A 15,911-nucleotide genomic window follows, 5' to 3' on the forward strand; every position below is an offset into this window, starting at 1 on the left:
CCAACCTTCCTTCTGAGGAGTGGCTGGTGGGTTTGAACCCCCAGCCTTCTGGTTTAGCAGTCAAATGCCTTAGGCACTAGCCACCACTCTGATCAAGCAATTGAAAATATTCTTGAAACAGATTATGTTTATTATAAACAATGCTACATGTTCATTGTGTTACATTTGAAAATTGCGCAGTAGTTAGAGAGGGAATGAAGGAGCAAGCGCAAGCCCATGAGGCCAGTATAAGTGCATGCATTTCTAAGTGCCTTGTTCCCATGAGGGGCATCAAGGGGAGGTAACTGAGCCCTCTGAAGCCCTGGTTGCCCTCCCCCCTCTCCTTGGCTTATTTAGCTGATATTTCAGAGTGTCTCCTTAATGCCAGGCCTTGCCCCAGCATCTGCTTTCCTGGTATCTCCCTGGAGAGACAATGCAACAAGGCCATTTGCATTGCATTGCAAAGACAATGCAACAAGGCCATGCAGTGAGGGATAAGCCTCAGGGCTACCGGAGGCCAGGTTGGGTCCCTAAGTCCACAGGTGGGCTGGCTGGGGTGTTGGAGAAGGCCTATGAATTGTGTTTCATGGAGCCTTGGAGGATGAGCAGGAACTGGTCAGGAGACAAAGCAGCAGGGAAAAAGTGTGTTTTAGTTTCTTAGTGCTGCTATAACAGAAATGCCATCTATTATGCTAATGAATTTGGCTGCTAACCAAAAGGTTGACAGTTGATAGAACCCACTAGCTGTATTGTAGGAAAAAGATGATGCAATCTGGTTCCGTAAAGATTTACAGCCTTGGAAACCCTATGGGCCTGTTATACCCTGTCTGTAAGATCACTATGATGGCAGGGTTGGTTTGTTTGTTTGTTTTGTATAATGAAAAGTCATCAATTCTTCTTTGGTCTTCCTTATTCGTTGGCCAGCTTTTGGATACATACGAATCAATTGAAAATACCATGGCTTAAGTCAGGTGTACCTTAATCTTCAAAGACATCTTTGATATGGATATCTTTGTGGGGCATGGGGCAGTATAAATGTCCTCAATAAAGGGACTGAGGTGTATGTGGGGGACTTAGAAGCTGGAGTGTATGTGAAGGACTTGATGATTAACAGTGCACAGATTAGAGTGTGTGTATGCGTAACGTGGGTGGCTTTAACAAACAGAAATTTATTTTCTCACAGTTAGGAGGCTATTTGGGACATCCGCTCTAGGGGAAGGCTTTCTGTTAGCTCTGGGGGAAGATCCTTGTCTGTTTTCAGCTCTTCTTCAGTGGCATGTGTCTTTCCCTTGGTGCTTCCTCCTAATCTGTTCTTTCTGTATCTCAGAGGTGATTGGCTTAAAACACATCCTACATTGCTGTGGCCTCATTAACATAACAAAGTCCTATTCCCAAACTGGATTACATCCACAGGTCCAGAGGTTTAGGATTTATGACACATATTTTTTCGGAAGATAAAATTCAATCTATAACACTGTGCAAAGGCTTGGAGGCAGAACGCTTGGCCCATTCAGGGGTGAGCATCACCCCTGTGGTGACAGCACAGGGGGGAGGTGGAGTGGGCATCCCTACGCTGAGCCCTCACAGGGGTGCTGGGAGCAACAAACTAGCCGAGTGTGAAGGCAGTTCCTCATGCCCAGCTCCTATTGCAAATAAATAGTATTTCTTTCCTCTCTCAGAATTGAAATGATACAGAAATTGATGTGCTGGGTACCTCCATCCTCTTTTTTGCAGCCCACAGCACCCATGCCTTCCCCCTACATCCCTGCTCCCTCCTTCCAACAGGGAAAAAAGATAGAAAGCAAATTCCTAGAGAAGGACCAGCAGCACAGCCTGACTTTCCCCAACTGGATATTTTTAACTAAGTCTGCGGGGGAGAGAGACTTTTTATCCCTTGCAAGTTAATGCAAACTGTTAGGGAGATAAATAAATGACAGAGCTGCCGATGGACTGTTGGGCTCAAAGGAGGGAAATTTGTCTCACTTTAGAAGAAGGACCTGGAGGGCTTAGCCCCATCGACTCGTTCATTGTGCTGTTATCTGCCAGAGAGGTGGTGACACCACAGCAATTAAGACAAACTTTAGTCTACAACTTTGTGCCTGCAATCGCATGGCTTCAAAACAAGACAAATGATACCGCCAAGGGAGGAAACAAAGTCTTTTTCAGACTCTGTCCAAAGTCACAGCAAATATTTGTAGCTGTTCAGCAGAAAATTTGTCATTACGAGGCCTGGGCTCTGCAGGCTGCCCCTGCCCCACGTTCTACTTCATTTCAGGGCTGGGGGATGGGGGTGGGGGGTGGAGGGGAGGGGCCGGCTGAGGATAGTCTCTTGAACTCCACCTGGCCTCAGCCTGAGCGCTCCGCCCACTGCCAGCCCCACCTTGTCCCACCCACCAAGGCAGAAAGGAGTCTTGACAAAGGCAGGAAGTGCCATTGAAAACCAGTCCTAGCAGACAGCACCCACAAAGAAAGGACCAGGTTCAGGAATCTGTCCTGAACCATTTATTGCTCCCTCTGCCTGGGCTCTCCTCTTCATCCCTTCTCACCTTCAGGCTTCTGGGACCCCATCACTACGTCTGTTGGCACTTGTGCCTTGGAGTTGGTGCTGGCCTCAGGCTTCCTCCTTATCTATCCATGCCTCCCATCTGCCCTTGGATGGAGCTGTTTCTACAAACCATTTGATTCCCTCAATGTGGAAGCTGGGACCTGGCCCAGGGACAGAACTGAGGGGTCCACCTGGCCCCAAGAATGAAGTCAGGATACTGCTGGCTGGCTGGGGCCCTGGGAGCAGTCAGTGCAGGCTCCTTCCCCTGCTGCTCCCATCTCCCTGTGCCCTCTGCCAGCTTGCCCAGGCACTGCCTCTTGCCCTCATCTGGGTGTCCAGGGTCCCTGTGTCCTTGTTCCACTCCCTACATAGCTACTCAGTGCCCTTCTTTCACACTGACATCTCTGTGACTGGGAGCACAGGTTCCCCATTCTATCAGGGACTAGATTCAGCTCTGGTGGTCAACATAAGGGAGTAGTGGGGGGGGGGAGGGAACAGTGGAAACATCTCTAAGGTGGTATCATGGCCTTCTCCAGGCTCCCTGATGCTATGTTCAGGGTGGCTGTCTACCCTCTTCTGGAAGAATGGGGGCTGGGAGAGCTGCTGGTCTGCGGGCTCAGCACCATCTGGGCCTCAGGTTGAGAATATGTTCTGGCCTTCAGCATTGAGTATGCAGAGATCTGGAGAGCTTCTCCTCCACAAAGGCACAGGTCTGTTCAGCTTTAGCTGCACCCTGTACTGTCCTGACAACTCCCCAGCTCTGCTGGGTCTCCGGTTGGCAGCTCTGGGTGCCCCTGCTTCAGACCATGCAGCCTGTGTCTAACCATACTTAGGGAGAGAGTCTCATCTTTCCTCCCTCTGGCCCCATTGCCTTCTGGGAGGATCGCTAAAGCCCAGGAACTCTAACGTGCACTGTCCAGGTTGATGGGCTGAGCACTGAGGTGGCCTCCATGCTTCTATACCAGGGCCCTAGACATGGGGACTCCAGGCCAGTGTGTTTGTAGAGGAGTCATCTGCCTCCCAATGTGACCTGAGGGCCCCGTGAGGACCCTCATACCCCAGAAATTCTCCCCTCTAGGCTTTCCTGAAGGTCTGAAAGGACCGAGGCTTCATGCTATGAAAGTCTTGTCTCTAGGAGGCTCTGGTTAGAAGACAAGTGGGTGTGATTACAGGTTGGAGGGCAGTGGCAGGTCTTGGGGAGAAGGAGCTGCCCCAGGGCCTTGGGCCTGAGGCACCATTCCTCCCACACCTCAAAGCTCTTTCCCCATGCTGGATGTGTGCCAAGTAGTGAGGACAGAGATAAGTCAGACTCATCTCTGCCCTTGAGGGGCTTACAGTCTGGTCGGGGGCTATTGACTAGGTTTTCCCAGAGGTCTGTATCCAGAGGAGGTACTATTTGAGTGGGGCTTGAAAGGGGTACTAAAGAGCTCTGGTGGTGTAGTGCCTAAGGCACTTAACTACTAACCAGAAGGTTGGTTGGTCAAATCCACCAGCCACTCCTTGGAAGGAAGATTGGGCAATCAATTGCTATAGAGATACTGTCTCAGAAACCCAAGGAGGGGTCGCTATAAGTTACAATCTACTTGACGGTGGTTTTTTTTTTTTGAAAGGGGTACTAGGAGTTGGCCATGTGGACAGGGTGAGGGTGCGTGGGGTGGTGTTTGGGCAGATAGAAGAGCGCATTCTTGCCCCACTGTATGCCAGAGGACTCAGCTCTCCAAGACCTCTGAGGGCAAGGACAGCTTGGCCTTGGGGACAGTGAAGGATGACTGAGCCTTAACAGACCAAAGAGGGACCTGCCCTCACCAAAAGTCTTAGAAGGAGACCTTTCAGGGGCCACACAGCTCCCATCTTCCCAAGACTGAGAGCCAGTGGGAAACTTAGGCCTTGGCGGCTTTCCCAAAGCACAGGCTCTCAGCCCGAGGTCCATGATGAGTGGGTAGGATCTATAAACTCTAAAGTTGTGACAAAACTGAGGTGTGTGCATGTATGTATGTATATGGATGCACACTATTTTGAAGTTAAGGATCTCACTTTTGTGTGATGCTCACAGAGGTCTATAGCCCCCAATAGGGAGAACTCCTGCTCTGGAACACCAGTCCGAGAGATCAACTCTTGCACTTCTAGATGAAGAAACTCATAGAGGACTCATTTCTAGATGAGGCTCATAGAGAAGACATACTTCACCCCTAGGACCAGGTACGTCTGCTGCCTCTAAAGCAATGTTTCTTGGCATCCATATCCCCAGGGATATGGTCAAGGTACAGATCCAGGTCCCACTCCCAAAGGTCCTGATATAGCATCTATGACACTGGAGTGTGGGAGCGTCTATGCTAGAGGACGGACATGTGTATGCATGTGTGTGCATGTGTGGGAGGTGCTTGTAGAGGTAGCTTCTGGAACCAGGATCAGAGTGGTGCTCTGAGCTCCTAACAGTGCTTTGCTACTCGCTTGTTGCATGACCTCACACAAGACACCTGGTCTTGCTGGGCTTCAGTTTCTCCATCTGTAAAATGGGCAGAATACTACTACTTATTTCATGGGACTGTTGTGTGGATTAATGAAGTAATGCCCTTGGCACAAAGTCCGGCATGGGGGACCTGCACCATTTTCCCCATTTCCCTGACTTGGGACTTGGGGGTGACAGGCTTGCTATGGCTCTTCTTAAAATAAGTTTTAAGTCTGGGTAGTAGCAGGCTCATGTTCTGGGGGTGGTCAGGTCCCTCTGGGTGAGCTTCCTCACTCACAAAGAACTTTGTCCACAGAAACCTATAAGCTATGTCCCTCTCAGCTCTCTCCTGCCCTGAGCACTGACCTGGGGAACATAGCCCTTACATCCTAGGCCTCATCTAACTCTGGGCTCTCCCAGCTCCAGGGCATGAACTCAGCAAGATGCCCCTGACATGACTGATGCCCCTGGCAGCTGGAGGCCTTTACCACCTTGAAGAAAAGTGTTATTAAAATACGACAACTCTGACTTACCCAGGAAAACAAAGTGCTGCCTCACATAAGGCGGTCCTTTCCTGGGGCAATGGACTGAGTGTGGGTTGGGAATCACAGCTCCACCACATTGGCTACTGAGTCAACAAATATTTATTGTGCACCTACTATGCTGGGCTGTTCTTGGAACTGGGGATACAGTGTGAACAAACCAGACCAAAATTCCTGCCCTTGTGGAGCTTACATTCTAATAGGGCTAGGGAGGAGACAGAAGATAAAATAAATAAGTAAAATAGGTGGTACGTCATATAGTTACAAATGCAGTGGAGGAAGATGGCCCATGGAAGGTGAACACAAGTTCCAAGGAGCAGGTGCGGCTCAGGTCAGGTCTCATGGAGATCCCATTTGAGCAAAGATCTGGAGGCCATAGGAGTGGGTTGTCTGGATATAGGGGGAGAGAGTGCTGCAGGCACCAGGTGCAAAGGCCTATGTTAGTTGTCAAAATACTAGCCACTAGGGTTTCTGAAAGAAGCTCTGGTGGCACAGTGCCTAAGGCACTTGACTGCTAACCAGAAGATTGGCAGTTCAAAACCACCAGCCACTTTGCAGAAGGAAGACTGGGCAATCTACTTCCGTAAAGATTTACCTCCTTGGAAACCCAATGGGGTTGCTGTGAGTCAGAATCGACTTGCTGGCAGTGAGTGTGTGTGTGTGAGGGTCCCTGGATGCTGCAAGGAGTTCATAATTGGCTGCTAACCTAAAGGTTGGCAGTTCAAACCCACTAAGAGGCTCCACAGAAGAAAGGCCTGGTGAGCTGCTTTCATAAAGATTATAGCTCCATATTACCCTATGGAGCACAGTCTTACTCTGTAACACATGGGGTCACCATGAATTAGAATCGACTCGACAACAATGGTTTTTTGTTTTTCAGCAACATATACAACCCAAAACAAAGTGACTTAGTTCTACCTCATTTTATAGTGCAGTGTGGGTATTCCTTGGGGCAGCATGTTGCCTCCATGTGGTGACTCAGCATCTCAGGGTCCTTGCACCTGTGGCTCAGCCTTCCTCCACCACCCACCCAGTGTCATTTTCATCCAGCAAGAAGATGGGGAAAGAGGTCATAGAGAAGGCACATCTGCACCTTAAGCTCCTTGGCCAGGAAGCAACATACCATGAGCTCTTATCCCACTGATGAGAACTAGACACATGGCCCTGGTGAATGCAAGGAGGGACTGATAAATGTGGTCCTGGTTGGGCAGTGGCTTCCCAGAGACAGCTCTCTCTACATGATGGAGGAGGGAGCATGAGTCTTTGGTGGCAGCTGCATGTCCCTGTCACAGCCCTCAGGTAGGAGTGTGCTTGCATGTTCAAGGATCAGAAGGCCAGCTGGCTGGAGAAGAGTGAGAATGGAGGGAGAGAGGGGAGTTGGGGTCAGAGATAATGGGGGGAAGATTGTATAGAGTTACAAAGGCCACTGCTGGGTCTTTGGCTTGTGCTCTGAGCGAGCCAGGAGCCTAGGAGGGTCTGAGCAGGGGAGAGACATGATCTGCCTTGTTTTAAGCAGCTCCTCTCTAGCTGCCTCGTAGAGAACAGGCTGTAGGGTGTGGGGCTGGAGCAGGGAGCCTGCTAGGAGGCTGCTGTTTTGGTCCTAATGAGAGGTGATGGTGGCTGGGACCAGGGCAGGAAGTGGTGGAATCAATAATATATTTTTGAAGGTAAAGAGAACAGTTGGGTTTCCAAGGCAGTATCACTACGGAAGTAGGAATGTCCAACCTTCCTTCCGAGGAGTGGCTGGTGGGTTTGAACCGCCAGCCTTCTGGTTAGCAGTCAAGTGCCTTAGCCACTATGCTACCAGAGCTCCCAAAGAGAACAGTATTTCCTGGTTAGCTGGGTGGGGGGGCTGTTAAAGAGAAAGGGGTCCTAGTGTCTTGGCTTGGGCCATTAAATGAGATGGGAAAGTAGTGGGAGGAGGCTTTGAATGTGGGTGGGGCTCAGGCATTTGCTGCTGGATGTGTTGAGATGGACTTAGGCCTCCAAGTGCAAGCCTGAGCCTCTTTGAGCCTCAGTTCCTTGCTTGTAAAGTGGGGAGAACCACCCTTGCCTGGCAGAGGTTGAGAAGATCACCTGAGAAGATGGCTGTGAATGGTCTGAGGTAAGTGACCATTGGTGGGTGTGGGGCAAAGGAACTGAGGGGCAGCTTGCTTTGGAGAGGAGCTGGTGGTGGGTGCAGGGGCGGGTGGGTAGAGAAGGGCCTCTCAGAAGTGCCTGGGCATTTTTTAAACTCTCAGGCTCCTGCTCCTTCCCCAGCTTCCCCGGGTCCAGATCACTGCTGTCAGAGCCAGTGTTGCTCCAGGAGCTCTCAGCCCTCAGGTGTGTGGGGCTGACAAACAGGTGAGAATCATACGCCAGTCCTGTTAGGGGCACGGACGGGAGTTTGGAGCTCAGGCCTCTAGTCCTGCTCCACACTCCTCTGGGACTTGGTTTGGAGAATCTTCTCGTCTTGGTTTTTCCTCAGGCAGATGGGCTGGGTTGGTGGGGGCACCTGCAGGTGCCTGGGGAAGGGCAGCATGCTCCTTCTGCGAGGAGAGCCTTCCACCTCCTGCCCTGTTGTAGGCAACAGACTGACTGCACCATGCAACCCTCTGGGGGGAGGCGTCACAAAGCAGTGGTACTTTATTCCCCTCAGCGGAGGCTGACAGGGCCTGACCCTTACAACTAAAAATGTTAAGGACACAGAGGGGTACAAGGGGCAGTAGGAGCCTCCACTCTCACTGCCCCACCCTTTCAGGCCCAGTGCCTCCAGATCAGAGGGGTGAGCGCTTGCCTGGGCAGGGGCTGGTTACCCCTGAAGACACCCCAGGCAAGGTCTGGATGTGGGAGTTGGAGCCATCTGCCTGCAGAGTCGAAGGCAAGAGAGCAAGGAAGCTGGGGCCCAGTAAAGCTCTTCTGGTGCAGGCAGCAGACGGAGAGAGGGGCAACAGGCGGGGTTGTCACTTGGTCTCCAATTCTGGGCTTTCAGCACCCCTGAGGCCTCACAGGGGCCCCTGCTGGCTCCGCCTCTCCTCCAGTGCCCTGCACACCCACATGGACACCACGGTGGCATTCCCATCGTTGAACTGCACGATGAACGGGTGGCCCTGTAAGAAAGAGCAGGTTGAGACAGGTGGTCCCCAGACTTGCACATCACACTTTCCAAGGCGTATTATTGACCTAGACAGCATGTCTTTTTCCCAGTAGCCCCATGCATTTAAGAAGGGAGCTATCTGCCCATTCACAGCCTAGATAACAGAGGCCCCAGGCAGGGCCACGACACCTGTGTCTGGAGCACTCACTGGCACAGCTCAGATCCTGCCTGGTGCTCTGCTGCCTATTCCTGAAACTCCAAGCAGCCTGACAGCACCTTAAGGTGGGGCCTGTGAACATCCCACCTGCCTGGCCCCTCCTTGTACAGCATCCTCACATGTTGTTCGGTGTGACCTGGCCCCAGCGCTGCCAGCTTTCCAGTCCACTGGCTGCCCAGAGACCAAAGAATCATCTTGTCTCAGGGCATGTCAACCCCTTTTAATCTTCTTTGTCTGAAGTGCTCCTATAAATAAATCACCATCCACCAGTGGAGGGCAGGCAAAGTAGCCAGGGGGAGGAGGAAGGCACTGGTGTGTGTGGATCCACGCTGGTTCCTGGTGAGAAGTTCCTGCTGGAGCTCAACTCGGGAAGGGCTGGCACTGTGTTCCGGTGGTCTGTCTCTAGGCCAGGTCCTTTTTAGCCAGTCCTCTCCCTGCTGACATGGGGCATCAAAATTTACTCACAATCTCAGGGCCTCCAGGGAGTTCCCAAGAGAGGTCAGGGAAAAGAAGGGGCAGCCACTGAGCCACCCTGGCAACAAGTCAAAGGAAAATAGAAAAGCCTTCCATTCCCCAAGTTGCTTCCCTGCTAGGGAACCTACACCTGGGGCTTCCTCCCCTACCCCAAACTGTGTACTTGCATGGAAAATGGCGAGGCTCTGGAAGACACAGTGGGTCCTTGGTCCTGGGTGAGGTCAGGGACAGCACACTTAGGGGATGCTGGGGGAGAGCAGTGCTGAGGGCTCCCTGCCACCTTCCCTTCCTTCCCCGACCCCTGACCCCTGGCTTGGGCGTGGCTTCCAGGGCTGCTTTTCCAGTACTGGCAGCTGAGACCACAGGCCCTCCCTGGCAGGTGGCTGCCTCACCAGGAGCTCCTCATATTCATTTTGCATGATATAATATGGTGCTCAGATGCCCTGGGCACCCCAATCCAGGGGTCTGTGGGAGCACTCAAGGCCTGGTTTGAAGCAGGGAAAGGGGTCTGTGTGGCTCACCAGGACCACAGGTCAGACCTGAGATGTCTCTGGGGACAGGAATAAGGAACCCCCAGGCTCCCTTGCCCTGGATTGACACTTTGTCCCCTTACCCGGCCTTTCCAACTCAGGCAAGAACATTCCTGGGAGCACTCTGCCTGGTTCTAACTCAGAGGTGCAGGGAGGGAGGAAACTCAGCTTGGAGAGGAGACAGTCAAGGGTATCTCCTCAGGGAGGGCTCCATGAAGCACTGTGGTGAAGCTGTGCCTGGGCCCACCCAGACCCCTGCTGTGAGTGCCATGGAATTCCGTGGGAGTTCCCAATACACCTGCAGGACTCCTGAGGGAGGGGAGGCTGATGTAAATGGCAGCTGAAGCGAAGGTGGAGGTCAGATTGGGTGGGTGCTTAGCAGGCAGCTCAGGCCTGGGTGTGGGGCTGAGGCAGGAGAGGCCCAAATGTTCCCTCCATATCTGCCCAGTCTAGACCTGCTTTCCTAGACCGCTGCCTGGAGAGAGAAAATTCTCCCTAAAGTGAGAGTGTGCAGAGTGCCTTTTCAGGAGGCTCAGGAGAGGTGACCCCTTGCCCTTCTGCAGAACAAAGGCAGAAGCTGTGCTCAGGAGCCAACGGCCCCCTCCCCCCAAGCCTGGGGTAACAGTGTCACTTTCCCAGAATGCCAGGTGACTTTGGGGCCCATATGCTCCATCTCTGTTATCATCTGTTCAGGAGCAAGCAGAGCGGAACTGCGGAGGGGAGAGGGGAGACATTCCTCCAGTCTACAGGAAGACTGCTGGCCGCCCTGCAGGGAGGCACTTGGCCCTTGTGCCTACAGGAGGGGAGAGGATGGCTGCTGTTGTCCCTTGCTCTCGGACCTAGTGGACACTCTGGTCTTAGTTCTGCCCTCGCTGGCTGGGCAGTGAGTCCCACACTGCATATTGTGGCTGAAGCACAGAGCATCCCTAACACTTTCCACTGCCCTGTAGGGCAGAGACTCAGACAAGTGGTTTTGTCACCCAACCACCGTTGATGGTTTGGGTGGGTACTGAGAAGGAGAGATGAGAGGGGGAGAGAGATGGGGAGGATCCCAGCCTTTCTAGGTGTCCTGGGCTGTGACGTGAACTTGGGAGCTGCCAACAGCCATGGACCACCATGAGAGCATCAAGTGCTGCACAGGAGGAAGGGGGGGGGGCACGGAGGGCATTCTGACAGCATTAGAGACCCTCGGGCCTCAATAGTTGGGACTGGCAGCATCTCTGCCTGCATGAGGCACCCTGCAGTCTGGTATAAAATTACTCTTTGTGCTAAAGTTCATCTGGACTGGTTTCTGTTATTTGCAAGCAAAGAAGTACTAACTCATAGGCTGCCTCACTTCACAGATGAGGTGTGGGGGCCACAGGGATGCCATCCTTGACCTGTGTGAGCTCCCTGAGCTGGGACTGGAACCCAAGGCCCCATAACCCAAGCCCAATGCCCTGGCTCTCTCAGGCAGAACCGGAGTGGGCAGAGCTGGGGAAACCAACACCCAGACTGTAATGCCCCCTCGCCTTATTTCTACCATAGCCAGTCACTCCTCCCAGAGCAAGGCTGAGGCTGCAGGCTGAGAGCCCAAACTGTCCTGGTCCCTATCAGCACCATCCCTTGGCTGGTCACTCTCACTTATCTCTGCTTCCCCATCAGCCCTGAGTGGGAAGCAGGGCCCCCTCAGTGTGTCCCTCCCTGGATGAGATGCCCTTAACTTTCTCCTCTCTGAGCTAACTCTCCCCCCTCCCTGCACCTCTGACATTGTACTGTGTGCCTCTGAATAGAATCAGGATGGTTCTCCTTGCCTGAGTTGGAAAGGCCAGGTAAGGGGACAAAGTGTTAATCCAGGGTGAGGGAGCCTGGATGTTCCTTCTTCCTGTTCCCAGACACATTTCATAAGAGGACACTGAGGCCCAGAGAGGGGAAGTGACTGATGCAGGTGCTGGGACTGGGCTCAGGTCTTGTGGTTTCTACTCTGGTGCACTCTCAGGGCTGGCCTGGCTCCCCTACAATGTTGAAGGGTGCTCTCTCTCCTTCCACCTTAGATTATACCTGATGCTCCTCCAGCCCTGTGACATGACAATGCAGGTATTTCTCATAAGTTCAATGAACAAACAAACACAATCTGATGGACAATTACTGGGGAAAATATGAAAATCACTTGGCCACCCAGAGGTGTCTGCTGGTGTCTGACATCCTAGGTGGGCATAGCCAGGCTGTCCAGGAGTCCTAGCAAGGCCTGTGCCTGGAGATGGGGGGAGGGAGTGGGCGACTGCACAGTGAATCATGCTAACACTGAGCTTGGCAACTAGAGTTATGTGCTTTGTACCAGGCACTGCCACAGACTGTGTCCCAATGAATCTCATGCTCACTCTTGGAGGCACACACTGCCTTCATCTCTATTTTTCAGATGAGAAAACAACTGACACAGAGGTGGGAAACTTGTTAAATGTCATCCAAGCACAAGGCTGTGTTGGAACAAGAACATGGGTCTCCTGACTCCATGTCTCTGCTCATGAGCACATGCTCTCCTGCATCTGTGATCAGAGCATCGCCTTGAAGGCCCTTCACAGGGTGTCAGTGAGGACAGGACTGGGGGTGGGCTCCACCCCCTGCAGCTGGCCCCTCCTCTGTGCTGCATGGAACACATACCTCTCCAGGGAGAGGAATCCAGGTCTGACAAGCTCTGTTAGCACCACTGTGCTACAAGGAACAATGGAAACAGGAAGTGTTGTCTCCCTGAAGCTGGGACAACGACCTATTGTCAGAGTATCCTCCCTCTCAAGGTGACTGCCCCAAGCCCAGGCCTCCATCCCTCATGCACAGCATGTTAGTGACCATATCTGCAGAGCCTGGCAGGGTGCATGCCAGCCTGGAGCTGCCGAATAATCTTGCTGGCCTCATTACCAGGAGTGGGAGCCACTCTCATTTGTTGGATTCTCTCGGGGCAAATGCAACAACTAAACTGGTGAGGGTTAAAGCATTATGGTCCACAGACTTCACCACAGAAAATGGAGACATAATGAAGGGAAAAGGATAGGACTGTAAGAGGTAGGATGGCTCCAAAAGTGGGACATGGAGGGGAGAGAGACAGAGAGAGATGTGCTAACAACAATCTCAGTGCAGAACCCTTCTGGCCATCACCACTGCCGACAGGAATGAGTAGAAATTGTGCTGGTGAGATCAAGGGCCTTGTTGCAAATCACTTATGAAGAGGAATGTAGATGTTCATCATACCCACTCTTTCACCTGGGCATGAGTTTCCTAAATTTTGCTAGATTTTGACTCTACTTCTGTAATGATGTCTCTAGTTCTTCACTCATTTCATGTAGGAGATGGAGGCTAGGAGCCTGCCTGAGGTGGGTAAGTGCTGGCTGGGGCTCAGGTGTAGACTCCTCACTGACACCTCACTGTCCATCTGTCCTCAGTTGGGCTTTGGATTTATTTCCAAATAGGAGTTTATCTATATGGGGCTCCCATACTTTCTTCTCTTCAAATAGTTTCCTAAAGAACTCCTCGGAAGGAAGGTTGGGCAATCCTACTTCCGTAGTGATACTGCCTCGGAAACCCAAGGAGGGGTCGCTATGAGTCGGGGCTGACTCGACGGCAAATAACAACAACAACAACAAAGAACATGATGTTACTTGCCAATCACATTTCTAACTTGCTGGTGTGGCTGTAAAGTCTAGTGCTACATCTGGCACATAGTTGGCCCTCAATTAATGTCTGTGGCATGAAAAGGTGAGGTCTATATTTTATTAAGGAGTCTCTGGGTGGTGCAATGGTTAAGTGCTTGACTATTAGCCAAAGTTTGGTGGTTCAAACCCACCTAGAAATATAAGGCCTTGAAATCCTGTGGAGCAGGTCTACTCTGAACACATGGGCTCACTGTGAGTCAGAACTGACTCAACAACAACCAACAACAGCAACAATATTTTATTATGTATGTAGCTATCCAGCAAGCGTTTCTGTGCAGGCATTGGCTGAATGCCTTTCCCTGCTCACTGCCCTCTTTGACCCTTTTTATAGGTTTAATCCCTATTTTTTAGATAAAGGAAACTGAAGTTCAAAGAAACTCAATGACATGAGGCAAGGTCCTAGAGCTGGAAAGTGACACTTAGTGTTTAAACCCAGGGTGTTCTTCTGGCCACAAAAGTCTACATGTTCGATAGCGACAGCACACTGCCCTCTGCCTAGTGGCACTCCGAGACCAGGCACAGTGAGTTTCACAGTCTACATTTTTTAAAGGATATCTTATTTGTTATACCAAGTAAATTTTAACTGACAAACTGAAATTAGGGTGGCAAAAAGGCTGCATACCCATTTCCTCTCTGTTCAAATTCTTATGTGTTAGGCACCTCTAATGGGTTCAAACTCACCAGCCACTCCTCGGAAGGAAGGTTGGGCAATCCTACTTCCGTAGCGATACTGCCTCGGAAACCCATAACAACAGCACATAACAACAACAACAACAACAATGGGAGCTCTGGTGGGTGGTGTAGTGCCTAAGGCACTTGACTGCTAACCAGAAGGCTGGTGGTTTAAACCCACCAGCTACTCCTTGGAAGGAAGGTTGAGCTATCTACTTCCATAGTGATACCACCTTGGAAACCCAAGGAGGGGTTGCTATGAGTCAGAACCAACTTGACGGCTTTTTTTTATTTGTTTGTTTAGGCACCTCTAATAACTCATTTAATACTCAGAGAAACATTATTTAAAGTATTAATATTAGCCCCATTTTACAGATGAAGAAATTAAAGCATAGAATGATTAAGGAACTTGTACAAGGCCATAGAGCTTGAACGTGGGCAGTTCTAACCCCAGTGCCATTGACTGTCCTTTGTCATCAGCGCTGGGAGGGAGGACAGCTGCCCCAGCCCTGCATAAGTGCCTGCTTTGGAGCAAGAGCTGGTTGTCTATCTGGTAACCTTAGTTCTCCAGTTCTCCATTCTGTCTCTGGGTCTAGATGCCAGAATACCCAGGAAAATTGAGGCCCAGGGCATGGAAGAAGTTTCCCAGGGCTACAGAGAGCAGACCCTGTAGGTAAAGGCAGAAAGAACAATGAGAAACAGGATGGCCAGTAGCAGACTACACTCAAACCTAAGATCTGCTTCTGTCACATCTCCTTTCTACAGATGCCATCTTCCTCCATGGAGTGTCTAGACAACTCCTGTTGGCCTCTCTTCCAGCATACACCTGCTCTATGTCATTGTCATTTGAGCCCATGTTATCCTAACACTAGACTGGAAGCCACTTAAGGGCAGGGCAATGCTAATCGCAGAGTTGACTGGTACATTCTGGTGCTTCCTCAGGAGTCTGTGGCTCAGGCTGAGATGCAGCACTGGTTGGGCTGGATGGATCTAGAAAGAAGGGTCCCCAAGCTGAGGCTGCTTGAGACCACAGGGCCCTCCTCCCTCATGATGAGCCCCAGACTCCACCAGACTTCTCCTCTCTCATCAATGATGCTGTGTGGGGGACCGTGCAAAAGACCCAAGAACCTATGTGAGCCAGTAAGCCTGGCCCAGTTAACTCCTAGCCAAGCCCAACTGGTAAAGGGGACAAACACCAGCTCCAGTGAGCCAGCAGGGGCAGTCCTTCAATTAGAAGGTGCCTATGGAAAGAGATGTGAGAGGCTAGAGGGCCCCAAATACCAACTCTGCCCATCACTTCACTTTTCCTTGCTGGACCTTTGAGCTCTGCTTGATGGCATAGTGCTTAAGGCATTTGACTGCTAACCAGAAGGCTGGCGGTTCAAACCCACCAGCCACTCCTCGGAAGGAAGATTGGGCAGTCTACTTCTGTAGTGATACTACCTCAGAAACCCAAGGAGAGGTCACTATGAGTCGGGATTGACTCAGCAGCAGTGAGGTTTTTTTTTTTTTTTTTTTCTTTGCAGATCCTGCATCTTCTTTTAGGATTCCAATCCTGTAGGCAGGGTGACACATCAGTCCCTGCTCACCAATAAGGGAGGAGTGTTAGAATTGGATGGGACCTCTGGGACCAGTGGAACCATTGCTGTGAGATGTGCCACAGATGTCTGCAAATGTTTGAGTCAAATTCAGTTAAGACCTAGGTTAACTATATTTTAAAAACCTAGTTAAACAATATATA

The 15,911-nt window shown here is 51.3% G+C and overlaps 1 protein-coding gene across 1 annotated transcript in view; it reads right to left on the minus strand.

The window, feature by feature from the left end:
* The window catches only part of MAP2K5 (mitogen-activated protein kinase kinase 5), a 358,912-nt gene that overhangs the window by 6,421 nt on the left and 336,580 nt on the right, over positions 1–15,911 (minus strand). The window contains exon 22 of the mRNA XM_007957397.2: positions 8,504–8,604. Within this exon, the coding sequence (XP_007955588.2) occupies positions 8,504–8,604 (101 nt within the window). The remainder of the gene's footprint in view (positions 1–8,503; positions 8,605–15,911) is intronic.

Source organism: Orycteropus afer, unplaced genomic scaffold, assembly GCF_000298275.1.
Source record: "Orycteropus afer afer isolate SDZICR_OR568_19922 unplaced genomic scaffold, OryAfe1.0 scaffold00015, whole genome shotgun sequence".
Taxonomy (NCBI): Eukaryota; Metazoa; Chordata; class Mammalia; order Tubulidentata; family Orycteropodidae; genus Orycteropus; species Orycteropus afer.